This window comes from Lemur catta, chromosome 1, assembly GCF_020740605.2.
Source record: "Lemur catta isolate mLemCat1 chromosome 1, mLemCat1.pri, whole genome shotgun sequence".
Taxonomy (NCBI): Eukaryota; Metazoa; Chordata; class Mammalia; order Primates; family Lemuridae; genus Lemur; species Lemur catta.
Window position 1 is genome coordinate 274,604,501 of NC_059128.1, and position 17,332 is coordinate 274,621,832.

The 17,332-nt window shown below is 46.3% G+C and overlaps 1 protein-coding gene across 6 annotated transcripts in view; it reads left to right on the plus strand.

Annotated features, from left to right (window-relative positions):
* Positions 1–17,332, plus strand: part of EVA1C (eva-1 homolog C) — an 84,591-nt gene that overhangs the window by 54,228 nt on the left and 13,031 nt on the right. For all 6 annotated transcript variants that reach the window (XM_045540547.1, XM_045540546.1, XM_045540545.1 and 3 more), the window contains one exon: positions 12,374–12,517. In XM_045540547.1, the coding sequence (XP_045396503.1) occupies positions 12,374–12,517 (144 nt within the window). The remainder of the gene's footprint in view (positions 1–12,373; positions 12,518–17,332) is intronic.

The window sequence follows — 17,332 nt, forward strand, 5'->3', positions numbered from 1 at the left end:
ACGAAGATATTAATAAACAGGGAAGAATAACACACAAAGTAATATGTATATGATCCCATTGAGAGGGAAGGACATTTACACACAGAAAAGTGACTAGAAAAGCGTTCTTTAAATGTTAACAGCTTTTTTTTCTTAATATTGGTTTTTACTGGGTATTTTTGCCTCCCAGTTTTGGCCTATCTGTGTTTCTTAAATATGAACCTGTATTTATTTTGCAACTGGAAAAACAAAAAGTTATGTTTTAAAACATCAGACTTCTAAGATAAATTTTATCATTCAGACTGTTAAGTTTTCCCAATGTAGATAGTTTATATAGAAATCATACATTCCAATCTATGTTCTCTTGAGATTTAAGATGATTTTTTTCTACTTAAGGAAAGGAGTTTTGTAGATGAGGGGCTAGTTTTCAGCCAACTACTTATTATTTAAAGATTTTGGTTTGGTTTATTTGAGAAGAAACAGAACCTTTTTATTTAAACTGGTAAATGTCCTCAGCGAAGAACCCCAAGTAATAATGAGGTACCTAAAAACAACAAAAATATCCTCAATTCGCCCTGTACACCCACGAAGCAATAAAAAATAAACTGGAAGAAAACTTAAAGGATGTATCTTTACTCCTCGATAAACTTTTCGTGGCTTCTGGGACAAATTAAGTTATATGAAAAAATAGTTATAATATTTACAGAGAATTTTACATTTCTGGAACAATTGCTTGAAGACTCTTACTATTCAAAAACTATCTTCTATCCAGGCATGAATTTTATTTTACTTTTTAAGAAAGATCATTTTATACACTTTCAAAACAATGAAAACTCACAAAATCTTGGGAAGTACCTCAAAATCACTAAAAGAGGAAAAACCATCTCTTTCCCACCAGCCAAAAATATTCTTTGCTGCCATCTCAGTGATTCTCCTTTTAATTCTTTTTCTTTCTTTTTTTTTTTTAACCCATACTCAGGTTTAGGGTCTTAGTCATCATACTATATATGCTTGTTTTCACTTCACGGGACCAAAGACGGTGTGTAATTTATACTCTAAGTTGTCAAAGTCCCAAAGGCCTTTTGCAAAAGTACCACTCTCCCATCTGACATTAAGTGCACTGATGACAATAATGGTGACTTGCATGCATTGGGTGCTGGCTTGGGACACTCTGCATTCACTGTTTCATTTAACAGCCACACCAACCCAGGGGTCAGCTCCCAGTATCTTCGTTGTCCAAGTGAGGAAACTGAGGCTTAGCAAGGTCACTCTCTCAGCCACCACTCCTCACAGCTACTGCAGGCAGATGATCTGAAATCTTCACCATAGCAAGTTTCTCAACCCAGCTTAGAGACATCTGATGGAAACAGCCAACGTTTATGTGGGCTTTACCTTCTGCAGTTGCCTCGTACAGACCTCACAGAAATGCAGTGATGAAGGTATTCCTCGTGTTACAGAGGAAGGAAACTGAGTCTCAGAGAGTTCATCAGACACCAAGTGCTGGACAAACAAGAATGAAGTTCAGCCTCCCCTCGCCCTCCAGTAACTAGAGTTGGTACATTCATAAAATGAAAACCTATGCAGCTTTTTCAAATAATGCTTATTTCAAAATGTTCATGAATATGTTAATAAACAGGGAAGAGTAACACACAAAGTATTATCTATATGAGCCCATTGAGAGGGATCCCATGGGAGAGATCCAGGCACCAGCAACTAACAGCACAACATAAGCATCACAACTCGCAAAGGCCCAGCTCCACTGCAGCCTGTTCACGGAGCTTCCACCTGTGCTCTGGGAACCACTGCCCGGGCCCCTTGGGGTTTGGGGGTGCTAACATCTCTAGGCTGTTCCTAGCCCTGGACCTCTGCACCGTGCTCTGTGGCATGCCACATCCTCACCCCACTCCCACCTTTGTAAGCAGTCTCTTTATTAAGCCTTGATTTGAGCCAGAGGTGGCCTGCCAGGCCCCTGATGACACACTGCCTGTGGCTCTTCTTACTAAACTAGTGGAGCGAAACGTAGTCTCACAAACACCGACTTGACTTGACGTTTTTGGCACTCGGTGTAGACAGGCCTTACAGCATCCTCTCACATCTTTATCCACTTCTCCACTTGCTCTGTTTACTCTTCATTCATGAGGACCCTCCAAAGCTGCTCCAGCAAGATGCGCCCCTTAGACTGGAGCGCGGCGTTCTGAAGCAGTCAGGGGAAAGATGGATTCATTCCAAGGTCAGAGTGAGGGGCTGAGAAAAGCCCATCCAGGGACCAAACAGAAGGATGACAGCTCCGTGGCTCCCTAACTCTCCGGAGGCAGCTGTTCTCAGCATAGATTTGAACTCAGAGATCAGGCACCCCCACAAAGCCAGATGTATGGGATGTTTGCATTACCTGACATGCCAGACTGTCCATTAGTCCACTAATTCATTCATTAAGTACTTAATTGTTGGGCGCCTACTGTGCACCTGATTTATCAGGCATTGTGGAATTGTACTTAGCAAAATAGATCAGAACCTTCATGAATATATTCAAATCAAGTGCTTTTATGATAATGTTCCTCACCATTTGTTGTGAGGGGTGTGTATATATATATATATATTTTTTTTTTTTGTCCCTTCCTCAAGGGCATTGCCTTTCCAATTCTTTAGTGTTTACAGTTATTAATAGCTATATACCCACCCTTTCAACTGGACTCTCTGACAGCTCTCCGATTAACATAAGAGAGAAAGGTGGAGTTTCCCCGTGACACTAGCTTCCTACCTTTCTCTACCTGCGCAGTCCCTGGGGTCCCTCCTTGGAGCCCTGTGGCTCCCCAGGACATAGTTTGACGCCAGTGCTCTTGGGACAGGAACTCCCATTTATGTGTGTCTTGAGGGCCTACCTTGCTTCGGACGCTGTGCTGGCCCATTCCACTCACACGTGCAGCCCTTGGCTCTGCCTGTCAGCCCTTTAGCTTCCCTGGGCCATGAATTCCTCTCTGACTTAGAGACTCTTGCTTCTTTTTTCTGACCCTAGTCCCTCAGCTCTAATCTGCCTTCCACGCATGAGCCTTGGGCCGCCGTGAGGACCCAGCATGCCCACCCACCCTGTCCTCGAGCAGCCGGCCCATGGCAGGACGTTCCGGTTCCCTGCTGCCTCCAGATCCATTAAATCCCCACTCACCCCACAGTGGGGGTTGGCTCTTGCCAAACCACAGAAACTTCCCTCACTTGGTGATTTTTTACTCCATAAGCATTATTGGTAATGCCCCCCACTTCCAGAGCCCAGCCCACATTCTCCCATGGCCCATTCTGGAAACCTCGGACAGACACATCGTCCGATGCACGCTTCCTCCCCTGCCCTTGACTTTCTCCCCAACAGACCGTCTGCTCTTGTTTTCCTCCAGCTGGGCCACGTCTTTCAGGTACTGCAACTGTCCTTGCACACCGAAACTTGCCTTATGTCAATCATTTATACTTTCCCTTTTTTCATTTGTTCTTTTTCTTTCATATTCAGACCCACAGATCTCTTCTCTCCTTTAAGAACCTTCTTCCTCTAATCCCCCTGTCCTGTCTCCTTGAGCAGACTCTCAGGATCCAGAGTCCCTCATTTCTTCTTCACCATAGCCCAGCCTTTTATCCTCTCTCTTCTACCAAGTCATTTGAGCCTGCGATTCCCGACATAGCTTTTCCCACTGTTGTCTAAGTAGAGAAATCCTATTCAAGGGCATGGTCTTGAATGCAAGTCAACCAGACTAACGTCCTAGGGCCCACACTACCACCAAATACTGAGACCTTAGCTAAGCAAGTTATGTAACCTTGGCAAGACTTCTGCATTAACCAGGGTACTTAACGTTAACTGTTAGAGCAAATAACTCAGTGGCTTAACCCCGTAAAGGGAGTGGCTTAACTCAACACAGTCCAGCAGACCTTGGGTGGTTCTCATGGGCAGTTCACCTCCAGGCAATGACTCAGGGATCCAGGCTTCTTCCACCTTGTGAGATTTCAGCATAAACAGAGCAGGGACATCATCAGAGATGTACTTTTAGAAGTTGACTGGCATCACTGTTTGAATTGATCGCCATAAACAGACTAATGGAAGAAAGGATGGATGGGGAGCTGTTGATCTTACTGTTGTTCTTGACATCTCACTTCCTCTCTTTCCCTGTGTTCAGGTTTTTACCAGGTGTTCCTGCTTCCTTTATGGCTGTGTGAGACATTTCTGACTCTTCATGCCCACGGATAAATCTATATTTTAAAATTTCCCATAGCATTATTACCTGACTCCTTGCCTCCAGCATCTCCTGTCTCCATTTAATCCTTAAGATTTCTAGGAGAAAAAACCTCTTTGGGAAAAAAACCAGGCTTTGATTGTCCATTTTTATTTTTAAATTTTTAAGTATATTTGATGTAACACTTATGTAAGTTGTAAAAGTGAAACAATATAGTACATTACACCCCAAAGACCTCAAATCCTACAATTGACTTGCCTCTAATGGGTTTGTCCCCATCCCAGCCCCCATCCCTCCCAGTGGTAACTGCTATCCTGAGATTTGTGTCTACACAAATGTATACATACTTATTATTTTTACTATTTAGCATTATTTAGTATTTTTTTACATTTTTTTGGCTCATAAAAATGGTGTTGTAATATTGTGATAAAATAAGAAATATATATTTTAATCTTCACTGAGCTCCTGGCCAGGGCTCCTAAAACTCCTGTAATTTCCTAAATTATAAAAGCAATAGGAACATCTTTTGTTATAATATCTGGACTTTGTCCCTGGCTCCTAAAATAGCTCCAGAATGATGAAAATGACAGGAGCATCTTTTGTTATTCAGAGCAAGTTCTTTTCAGCCACACCTGAGTTTATATTGATGAGGATGGGGTACTGGTTGTCAAGGGAACGGATCATGAGATTAGAGGGTTGGAACATCACCCCTACCCTCAGCCCTCATCTACGCAGGCAGGGGAGAGGGGCTGGAGGTTGAGTTCATCACCAATGGCCAATGATTTAATCAATCACTCCTATTTAATTGGACTTCCATAAAACCCTTCAACAGTGGGGTTCAGAGAGCTTCTGAATCCATTAAGGTACTTGGAAGGTAGAACCCCCCAGACAGGGCATGGAAGCTCTATTTCCCTTCCCAATACCTTGCCTTATGCATCTCTAACATGTGGCTGTTCCTAAGTTGTGTCCTTTTATATTAATAATAAGCCAGTCATCTTATAAGTAAACTGCTCCATGAGCTGAGTTCCATGAGCTATTCTAGCAAATTATCAAACCTGAGAAGGGGGCCGTGGGAGCCCCCAACTTATACCTGGTCAGTCAGAAGTATGGGAGGCTTGGACTTGCAGTTGGCATTGGGGTGGGGGACAGTCTTGTAGGACTGGGCCCTTAACCTGCTGGATCTGTACTAACTCCAGGCAGTGTCATAATTGAATTAAATTGTAGGACACTTGGTGTATTTAAGAACTGGAGAATTATTTCCTTTAGGTATGTACACAGAAAAGGGATTTCTGGGTCATATTCTAGTTCTATTTTTAATTTCTTTAGGAAACTCCATACTGTTTTCCACAGTGGGTGCACCAATCTCCATTCCCACCAACAGTGTACTCGGATTCCCTTTTCTCTGCAGCTTTTCCAACACTTGTAATTTCTTGTCTTTTTGATAAAAGCCATCCTAACAGGTGTGAGATGATATCTCACTGTGGTTTTGATCTGCATTTCCCTGACAATTAGTGATGTTGAGCACCTTTCCACTTGCCTGTTGGTCATTTTTAGGTCTTCTTTGGAGAAATGTCTACTTGTCCTTTGCCCATGTTTTAATCGGGTTATTCATTTTTTTGCTATTGAGTTGTGTGAGTTCCTTATTATATTTTGAATGTTAAACTCTTATCAGCTATATGGTTTGCAAATATTTTCTGCCAGCCTGTAGGCTGCCTTTTCATTTTGTTGATTGTTTCCTTTGCTATGCAGAAGATTTTCAGTTTGATATAGCCTCATGTGTTTATTTTTTCTTTTGTCCCATCTAAGAAATCATTGCCAGACCAATGTCAAAGAGTCTTTCCCCTGTGGTTTCTCTGGAAGTTTTACGGTTTCAGGTCTTACATTTTGGTCTTTAATTCATTTTGGGTTGATTTTTGTGTATGGTGGAAGATAGGGATCAATTTCATTCTTTTTCATGTGGATATTCGGTTTTCCCAAAGCTATTTATTGAAGAGACTATCCCTTCCCTATAGTGTCTCCTTGGTGCCCGTTTCAAAGATTAATTGACTGTATATGCTTAGGTTTATTTCCGGGCTTTCTGTTTTTCCATTAGTCTTATGTGTCTGTTTTTACGCTGGTAAAATAGTGGCATGTAGGAGATTTTGCGATCAAGTAGTGTGATGCCTCCAGCATTGTTCTTTTTGCTCAAAATTGCTTTGGCTATTCAGGATCTTTTTTGGTTCTGTATGAACTTTAGGATTGTTTTTTCTATTTCTGTGGAAAATGTCACTGAAATTTTATAGGGATCACATTGAATCTATGCATCTCTTAGGGTGGTGTGGACATTTTAACAATATTAATTCTTCCAATCCATGAGCATGGATTATCTCTCCATTTATTTGTGTCTTGTTCAATTTCTTTCTTCAACGTTTATGTAGTTTTCTGTGTACAGATCTTTCACCTCTTTTGTTAAATTTATTCCTAGTTATTTTTTTATGCTGTTGTAAATGGGATTGTTTTCTTGATTTCTTTTTTCCAAAAAGTTCATTGTTCATAGTTCATCGTTACAGTGTAGAAACACTACTGATTTGTGTGTGTTGGTTTTGTATCCTACGACTTCACTGAATTTATTTATTAGTTTTAATAGTTTTTGGGTGGAGTCTTTAAGATTTTCTATATATAAAATCATGTTGCCTACAGTGACAGTTTAACTTCTTCCTTTCAGATTTGGATGCCTTTTATTTCTTTTCTTGCCTAATTGCTCTAACTAGTACTTTTAGTACTATGTCAAATAGTAGTGATGAAAATGGCATCCTTGTCTTTTTCTTGATCTTAGAGGAAAAGCTTTCAACTTTTCACTATTGACTATGATATTAGCTGGGAGATTGTTATATATTACCTTTATTATTTTGAGGTTCATTCCTTCTATATCTAATTTATTGAGAGAAAATTAATTTCATCTTCACAATTAAGCCATAGTATTTTAAAAGTTGTGGTAAAAAACATAACATACAATTTACCACCTTAACCATTTCTAAGAGTACAGTTCAGTGGTGTTAAGTATATACACATTGTTGTGCAATCAATTTCCAGATATTTTTCTTCTTGAAAACTGGAACTCTATACCCATTAAACAACAACTCCCCATTTCCCCCTCTCCCAAGCTCCTGGAAACCACCATTCCATTTTCTGTCTCTATGGATTTGACTACTCTAGGTGCCTAATGTAAATGGAATCACACAGTATTTGTCTTTTTGTGACTGGCTTATTTCACCTAACATAATGTCTCCAAGGTTCATTCATATTGCAGCATATGTCATTATTTCCTTCCTTTTCTTTTAGCATGAGAAAGTAAGTTTTACTAACAAATATATATGCTGATAGCCAACACCCTCCTAGAAAGACAAAGAACAAGAAGCATAATGCATCTTCCAAGATCAAATCTGCCTCCTTAGGCTTAACTCAAAGTAGCCCATCCCATTGGACCACAGGTGGCAGAGTCTACTGTGGAGTAGTCTCACTGACACCTGGACAGACAACTAGAAGGGTTTTAGTCCCCAGCTCTAAATATTCACAATGACTCACAACTGGCTTTTAGACAGAGTAAACTGCTTTAGGTGGACTTTTAGACATTGGTACTTGTGCCTTGGTTATTTACATTGCCCATTATAAGTGGAGCACTTTTCACCTTCCTACTATAACACTCGTGCTAGGAATTTAGAAGACTTTGGAACCAATTGCAGATTTTCTTTTTCCCGTTGTCGTTATCTCCATCCTGTCTCATAATCTTGGACAGGTGCTTCTTTCTTTCTGAGGTTTTGATGCCAAAGGATTTGGAAACATTACTGCTTATTGTGCTCATCTTGGGAATAGGGGTGAACTGGAAGTTAGCACCCACGTCAGCTTCTTTCAGGACAGCACCCACCAAAGCCTGGACAGGTTGCTGAAGATCATTCTTCACACTTTCAAGAGCGTTCGTTATCACCTGCACATCATCCTCATGTGCGTGATTCGTGTTTATCCATTTAACTGTGAGTTCTATGAAATTGACGCAGCTGCTCTTAGGAAGGTCTGAGGGCTCTTTAGGAAGCCAAAGCTCTGGGACAATAACTCCCTGATGAGCTAGTTTTTGCCTGTGTGGACCAGGTACTTGCCTGTTTCCTCCAATACCTGGAGGTGGTCGCTGAGGGTGGTTTGCCGGAAGGTCTGGGTGAGTAACAACAGGCCAACAATCTTTGCCCACTCGGTCAGGGCTCCACAGGCCTTGGCTGCCTTGGTGGTGATGTCTTGAATGCTGAGTAGCAACTGGACCAGAAAAGTATAGACCTCATTTCAGACGGTGGCTCCAGGCTTGAATTTGTTACCTGGACATAGAATGTGGCCCAGGGCAGAGGTAGCTGAGATCGTCACCTGGTCCCTCTCCATGTCAATTGGACTCTCAAATATCCTGATCTTACCAACCTCCAAAACCTGGTATACCTCTGCTGGGAAGTCTTCCTGGATGGATAAGGGTGTGAAAGGAAAGGGAAAATGGATGCTATGAACCTTCTGGGTTCTATCAGCCATGGTCCTTTCTAATGCCTCTGGGAAAGGCTTGGAGCTGTCCTCAAAAGGGATCCAGGATGTTGCTTGTAATTACTTTTGCAGAATTCTTCTCCCATGTCTCTACAATGCACATTTGCATGCCAAAACTGCTTTGCTTTATCCTGTTGTGAAGTCCTGTTCCTTTGCATACAGAGATCCAGCTTGAGCACAGCCCTCTGGCATGGCCCATGGCCATGCCTCCTCACCATTGTGCATGTGCTATCAGAATTGCTATCCTTTCTAAGGCTGAATAATATTCCAGTGTATGGATATACTACATGTTGTTTATTCATTCATCCATCACAGGACACTTGAGCTGCTTCCACCTGTGGGCTGTTGTGCATGTGCTGTTGTGAACATGGGTGTGAAGCCATGGTGTTTTTTCTCTTGCTACTGGTTCCATTTGAGTCTCCTTCTTGCACCTTGCAGCCACCAGTTGTCGTGCACCCACGTACTCCATTGCTAATGACCCCTTCTCCTTTCCTCCTCTGAGCAGCTGTCGCAAATGCCTGGTTGTGAAGGCACCAGGTGCAGGTCCCAAGAGCTGAGGAGGAGTTTCAGAGGGATGGAGGTTGTAACCTTACCTTTGTTCATTTGTTCTGTCATTTCTTTGAGCATTTACTGGCCATTGGGCCGTGGTAAGGTGCTGGGAGCAGGAGCTCCCTGTCTAGTCTGGAGACAGACGAGTGAGGAATAAATGGAGCCGCATGGTAAGAGCTGTACTAGAAACAGTAGAAACACAGAGAAGGAAACTTCTCCCTGCTGCCTGGGGGAGGGGACCATGGGGACGTACAGTTGAGAAGACAGGGGAGAAGGGGGTATTTCCAAGCGGGCAAAGGAGCATGTGCAAAGGTATAGGGGCATGAAGGATGGCAGCCTGGCTTTCCAGGGGTGCAGTGAGACCTGCAGGCGCAGGCGGGGCCTGGAGAATGGCAGCAAAGGAAGCTAGGAAGGTCAAGACTGCGAGTCCTGTGGGCCTTGTGCACAGCTCTGAGCAGGTGGGCTTGGTCAGGTGGCAGCAGGGGGTCTCAGGCAGGGCGTGATCCTATGAGAATGAGCACATTGAGGAGCAAAGGGGAGAGCCATTCAAAGGGAAGAAGATGGAAGGAGGGAGACCAGTCGGAAGGTTGCGGCAAAGCTGCCCAGCTTGGAACTGAGGCTGTGGGGGTGCTGGGGGCAGATGTGCACATGGACGAGCTGTGTGGAGTGAGAGGTTCCTGCAAAGACAATAAAGGCCGTCGGTGCACAGGGTGGAGTTCCGAGTGGCCAGGCCTGAAGGTATCGATCCAGTCCTCAGCTCTCAATGTTTCGGAGGCATCAGGGGTAGACTTGGGGCCAGAGGGGAAGTATGTAGGAGTGAAAAGAGAGCCCGGCCCAAAGCACAGGAGCACGCTCACACCAAGTAGGTAGCCCCAAAGAGGGCTCTGGGACAGAGAAACCAGAGACAAACCTGGGTGACAGGCACCAAGGAGCTCAAGTCAGTGAGAAATCTTCAACAGGTGTGTTTAAGCACCAGAAGTTCAAGAGATAGCAAAGGATTAGGACCAGCTCTCATCTCTTGGTTAGGACAGTGGCAGGTCCCTGTGAGCTTGAAGGGGAAGAAGTCAGTTTCAGGGTGTGTGGGACAGAAGCACACTTGGGGGGGCACACAGAGGGGGCAATGTGGCAGAGGCAGGGGGACTAGAGGACCCTTTCTATTAATAGAAGCCTGGCTGGGAAGGAAGAGGTAAGGCTGGTGAGGGGTCCTGGGATATGGGGAGGGATTTTGCTGTTTGTTAGAGAATAGAGGCGTTTGTCATCTTTAAGACATGAGCAGACATGCTCAAGACTTTCTGTGACTGGGGTCCTATCACCATCCCCACTGACATACACACTCTCCTTGAGCCACCCCTTTTTCATCACAGCGCCAGTCCCCGGACTCTCCAGGCATGAACCTCCCAAGGGCATCTCCAGATCTGAGCTTTCTCTTGCGAGGCCCCTCCCATCTCAAATGCAGGACAGTATTGTTATTATTGTTTTCAATGAATGTATCATCCTGTCTTCCACACTCCCCACTCCTGCTGATTTCCCCATCCCTGCCTGCAACACCACTGTCTCTCCAGTCCCACAGCTTAGGCTCCGGAATCATCCTTGGTAGATCCCTCACCCACCCACCACCGGAGACCCGGGGAGTGGAGCTCAGAGGTCGACTACAGGCCCCGCTATCTATTCTCTAGCTGGATGAGACTACAGAATCCCCCTGTGTCCACTTTCTCAGCCACAAAATTGTGTGTGTGTGTATGTGTGTGAGTGTGAGTGTTTTACAAACAGCCTATCTCTCTTGAGGTTGTTGGGAACATTAAATCGGGTAACATACTAGTGCTGAGAACAGAGCCTGGAACAGTGAATGGAACTCCGCAAGGTCTCTGAAATTCTCTCCTCCGTTTCCTGCTCTTCAAGCCCTTAACTCCCACTAGTGTGTGTTCTGAAGTTGCTTCCCAACTGCTCTCCCTGCCTTTGGTTCTGTCTCTCTCTCAGGGCATCCAATACACTGTCCTCAAAGGACAATAGGGTCAGGCCATCTCTTTAGGCTCCCTGTTGCTTGCAGAATAAAGTCCGAACCCTTTAGCTAAGCCTTCAGAAGCAGCCTCTGCCTTGCTGCATGTGTGCTTCCCACCTGTTCACGGAGGCTGCCCTGCCCACTCGGCCCTTCCAGCCCACCGCCAGCCCCCGCAGGCGCTCCCAGCCCACTCTCCTGAGCCTCCCTTCATTTCTCTCTTGCCCGCTGCTACCCAAGTCCTGCTCTTTCTTTCAGGATCCAGCCCCTCTCCTCCTGCCCACAGCGATTTCTCCCTCCCCTGACCCCAGCACCTCCTGTCTGGGTCACTCCCTGCTGACACTCATTCACTGTTTCCACTGTGAGAACCGGCTCTCACCCGCGGGTTTTGTCTCTCCAGCTCCACTGCATGTCCTGCAAGGTGGGCTCTTCGTGCTGGTTTTCTGACAGCACATAGCGCAGCGCCTCATCCTCTGTAGGTGTTCAGTTAATATTTACTAATTAGGGTGGCACTGTGCCAGGGTGCTGAAAACCGTGTCCTCACGTTTATTAGTTTATTTTATTCATTCATTCATTCATCAGTTATTTATCGGGTTTCTACAGGGGGCTAAGCATGGCAATTTGAGGTGGAACAAAACAGAAATAGTCCCTCGTGGAGCTTATGTTCATACAGGAGAGGTGGATTCTCAAAATAAACAAACAAAACATTTCAAAGGGTGGGAAATGTCCTAAAAGAACCAAGAGGCTTCATTCGATGTTCTTCATATTCTACCTCTTCCACGTGCAGGACCCGTGACGTCATTTGCAGTGCAAAAGGAAAATGCGGGGCCCCTTGTTCAAAAACACATCAGAATTCAAGACAGTGCCAGCACAGCATTAAACCCAGCTCAGGGACTTCTAAGACATGACCAGAAGGCTGGCTCTGCCCATCTTGGGGACTTTAATGAGACAGAAAATAAGCAGAGAAAACTCTTCATTTGATTTGAAATGCAGCTCAGCGTATTTATTTTCGGAGAACACCGTAAGCTATGCGGTGGCCATGTGTGCGACACAGCGTGACGTTCTGTGGGTGTTTCCTGCCTTTCAGATTGCTTGTCGTACTCCGCTCTGCAAGTTCTATCCAGGAGGTGCTACGGGAAGCAGAGATGCAAAGTCATCGTCAACAACCAGCACTTCGGAAGCCCCTGCCTGCCCGGAGTGAAAAAATACCTCACTGTGACCTACGCGTGTGGTAAGAACAAACCCTCGCCTGCTGCCTGGAGACCTGCCCCTTGGGCGGGTGCTGATCACGTGAACAGCAGGCGTTTGCGTGGAACGAGCCAGACAGCTCCCCTCCTGATGCTGTTTAGTCATCCCAGATATTCAAGAGCCCTTTCTTCCCCCATCCTTTATTCTTCTTTATGACATTCACATCAGATAAGCCATAGAATTTTCCTTGGTCAAGATTTGTTTTAAAAGCGCTTTTAGCAATCAGATTGGCAGCCAATGGGGAGGGTAGAAAAAGAACAAGCAAATAAGGGTAAAAATTGATATCAGTGATTTTAATCTCGGTCCTTAAGAGGCTCTGAAATTTATTGGGATGTCATGCAAGTTCACAGCAGTATTGTTTGGCTCGCATTTAATCTTTCAGTATTGCTTTTGGGCCCTAAATGACTAACTCGCTGTGCTGCCAACAGTTATTTTATCTACATGCCCACAGCGTTGAGTCAACAGATCAAATGCTTACCCTAAAACAATTAAAAATGTTACACGACAGCATTACTTTGTTTTCCTAGTGTCTTTCAATAATAAAATGAAATGCTTGCTTTGTTTAGATTCTAATTTCATAACGCTACTTAAAAGCAAATCAGCAGTTCGTTATTTTCTGAGGGGCTATTGATTTCCAGTTTGTAATCCTAATATGTTGACTGTGTTGTTTTTTTTTTTTCAAATGAGCATAAAAACAAAGGGAAAGCAAAAAGAGCTAGAACTGAAGAACTTGATCCCTACGCTCTTGGAAACCTCTTTTTCTCCTGCCAAATATCCCTAGGCTTTTTTTTTCATAAGAGCTTTGTTGAGATATAATTCACAGACCACACAATTCACCTGTTAAAGCATACAAATTAATGGTTTTTAGTATATTCAAAGAATTGTGTAACCATCACCACAGTCAATTCAAGAACATTCTCATCACCCCAAAAAGAAGCTATCCTTTAGCAGTCGTGCCCCCCAACCCACCCGTCATGCCTGCTCCCAGCCCCAGGCAACTGACAATCTACTTTCTGTCTTTATGGATTTGCCTCTTCTAGACATTTCATGTAAATGGGATCATACAATGCATGACCCTTTGTGTCTGGCTTCTTTACTTAGCGTATGTTTTCAAGGGTCGCACATGTGTATCAGTACTTTATTCCTTTTTATTGCCTTGCATCCCAGGCTTTTACATCCTGAACTAAAAGTTTTGTTCTCTGCAACATCAATGCTGTAACAGGCTCAATGAAGCACCTACATAAATGTATTCCCAAAATACTAGCGTCCACACTGACGTCACAGGAAGGATGACTTTACCTGCGCTCAGTCTTTATCCTGCTGCCATGTCCAGGCAGCTGTGGGTAGCAGTGAGCCCTGTCTTGCTGAGGTTACCTTAAAAGCCCACATAGGTCACTCTGAGGTTCCAGTAACTTCAGGCCTCTTCAGCTGAGTGTTGCATGAGGAGCAGGATGTCAGCTTGCAGATAAGGTGCATTTTCTAGTGTGTTTTCAGGGATGAAGCAAGAGCAGTTCCTAAGGCTGTGGCTCCTTGTAGCTAATGCTGAGATGAGCTTTCAGAGCCTGGGGTCACATGTCCCAGCTCAAGCTTCTTTGCCCTGAGTCACTCATTCAGCATGTTGAGGCCATGTTCTGTGTGTCAGCAGCTGTGCCAGGTGCTAGGGATTCCGCAGTAAAGGAAAAGACATGGTCCTGTCCTGGGTTTAACAGTCTGGGGAGAGACACAGGCATTAAACCAACAGGCAGGCACATCTATCATTACCCTTTGTGATAAAGCTATTTTAGAAAAGGGCAGGATGCTACGAGAGGGGATAACAGTGGAGGGGCCCTAATTTATCCAGGCAGAGGTGGTTTGAGAAGTCCTGCAAGAGAGCTCTCCTCTGGGGTGAACTTTCACCTGCACGCGAGGATGGGCGGGTGGCCGCAGAGATGCTGGGTGCTGAGGTGGTGGGGAGAGGAGCTGGTGGGGAGGACGATGGTGCTGGAGAGGACAGGACCAGGTCTGTAGGGTGGGGGGAGGGTGCCAGTGGCAGGTTTTAAGTGGGGCAGTCATGCAGTCAGATTCTGGGCACACAGAGCACCAGGATTCTCCACCTGCTTGATTTTGGAAATGGAGTTGTGACTCCATGTGACGAACAGCATCGGTTCTAGGCCAAAGCGTAAAAGAGAGCCTGTGAGGTCTTCACACGCACTTCCTCTCCGCGGTGGGAACTGAAAAGACCTCTTGGCTGTAGGGCGGAGAATGGACGGGAAAGAGTAGCAGCAGGAAGCCCAGCTAGGAGGCAGCAGGCAGGGAGGACCCAGCCTGGAGTGGCACCAGGAGACACGGTAAAAACTGGGTGGCTTGGAGAACTCTTTGGAGAGTAGAAACACGAGATGCTGAAGAGACCAGGTGTGTTGGAAGAGTTGGGGTCCAGGAGAAGCTGAGAGGGTGAGGTTGACTTTTGATAGGAGGGAGGGGTGCTTCCTTTCTCATAACAGGAGGGCAGGGGGCTGTGGGAACGGATGGAGATAGTTCCTATCGCACGGCCTCTGTCTTCCCCAAAACAGCGTGAGGTGAGGAGCTCAGCTGCGGGAGTGGGGGAAGAGGAGAGGGGTTTGTGGAGATGCGAGGAGGTGCGACTCGCATGCGGTGGCAGCGGGAGGCTGACTTGGGAAACCGCGGTGGCGACCTTGCTGGGTGTGGTGTTAGCACCAACCTGCGCCAGGTAAGGGGCAGGGCTCTCAGGGACAAGTGGCCTACCCAGCTGTGTGGCTCCCTCCAGGGCCGTGTGGAGAAGGGGCTTCCTCCAGGTTCAGCCGGCAACGACAAAGGACAGAGAGAGGGCTAGAGTCGAGGGGTTTCCAGGGTCGTGAGAAGGGGGGGGTGCAAGATGGAGAGAAAGCAGTGGGAAGGAGGCAGGAGTGTTGGGAGTGTCCTCCTCTCCCCATGGCAGTGTCCCTTGTTCACCATCCTGGTCCCCAGGGGTTATTCGAAGGGAGGGGGTGACTCTACTGTGAGGCAGGTAGTATCCCAGCACCCCCCGTGACAGACACCTTCCAATCGCCTTCTAAGTAGCCGACATTTTGAAAACATCCCCCACTCCCACCAGATGGCTCTTAACTGTGAGGTGTGAATCATTGAACAATGATCTTCAATGTCTACACATTTTGTAGATCACCAAACGCGCATGAAGGTTTGTACTTTTTTTTTTAATTCTCCCAACTGATATGGAAGTTGATAGGAAGATTCCAGAGGATGCCAGTGGTTGGTTTCTGAGTGAACCTGCCTCACAGTTAGGACTCGGGATGCAAGGGAAGGAACTGAGTTGATCTGGTTTAAGCTGTGAGGAGGTGGGGAGGCCTCGCGGTGGGGCCGAAGCCCAAAACTTGAGGGCCCCGGGAGCATCTGTCCCGTGTCTCTTTCCATTCTCACTTCCTTATTCTCTCTCATCCTCTGTCTCTGGTTCCTTGTTCCATCCCCCGGCCCCTCCCACGGCAGAAGCCTCCTCTGAGCCCGGGCAGGATGTAATATGGCCACCTGCAGCCCTGAGTAGTATTTAACGTTATGGTCCCACTAGCATGAAGACTTGTAGTCTTTCCGTCTTAATTCCACATTGTTGACAGAAAGATAGTTCACCGGCTGGGCTGGGGTCAGGTAACCGCCTCCTTTGATCAGCCCTGGCGCTATAACTATAAACATAGTTACGTCAGGGGGAGCCCAGCCAACCCTCCCACCCACGTCAAGATATTCTCAAACAAGGCCACGGAAGACCCACCCCAACAGCTATCTCTTCCAATGCCGTGCTTCTAACCTCTGCGTCCCACCAGGCATTGCTATTTCACCCAGCGAGCTTGCTCTGCTGACATGCGGAATACCCCCAACCCGTGAAGGCAGAGTGGCCTTTCAGGGACAAGTGCTGAACCACAACAAGCAGGCCTTGTTGTGGGGAAATTCATCTCTCCAGGAACACATGCCACCATCTCCACAATGACCCAGGCTGGGCTGGGCAGGGCTGGGGGTGTGGTGGGGGCGGGGGTGCCTCAGCCACGACTTGCCCTTGTTGCACGGCCAGCTAGGATACTCTGGAAGAGAGAAGGAAATGAACATCTGTCTCTCAGAAGGACGTTGGTCTTCATCAGGCTGTGGACCACTGCTCTGCAGTTGGACCCACCCGCTGGCTGTTCTTAGGCCATAAAGGGACGGGGCGATGGGGGATGCTGTTGTCTTGTGGCCTTAACTCAAGCCACATGTGTTAATTGAGCGCCAGCTGCAAGCCAGGCATGGAGGTAGTGGCTAGGGAAACTGTGAGCAGTAGGGCCCCTGCCCTCACAGGCTACAGGACAGGAGGTGAATCCTGTCCTGTGGGGCCATGAAAGGGGCCCTGGGGACTCAGGGACCAGGGGGGCTTCCCAGAGGAGGGGGCATCTGAGGCAAGGGAGACCTGACGTGTGTGTGGGGTTGGCAAGGTGGAAGTGGGTGGCAGGGAGGGCAGAAGCGAGGGCCTATGCAGAGGCTGGGAAGTGAGCTCCGAGCAGAGACCGCAGGGACCTGGGATGGGCACTTGAAACTTGGCTTGCATCCAAGGGCGATGTGGAACCATTGAAAGGTTTTCTTAGGAGACATATCAGTTTGCATTTTTAAAGAGATCACTCCTTCCTATTTTATAGAGCTTCGTTTAATCACGGTTCTGTATTCTCCCACACCACCACTGCTTTTAGGCTGAGTAGAGAATTTCAGCATCCTCGAATAGCCTCAGGGGAGTGACTCGGGCTGGGGGCTTTGCTTTTCTACCTGTAGGCGGCAAGTCTGGCTGGTG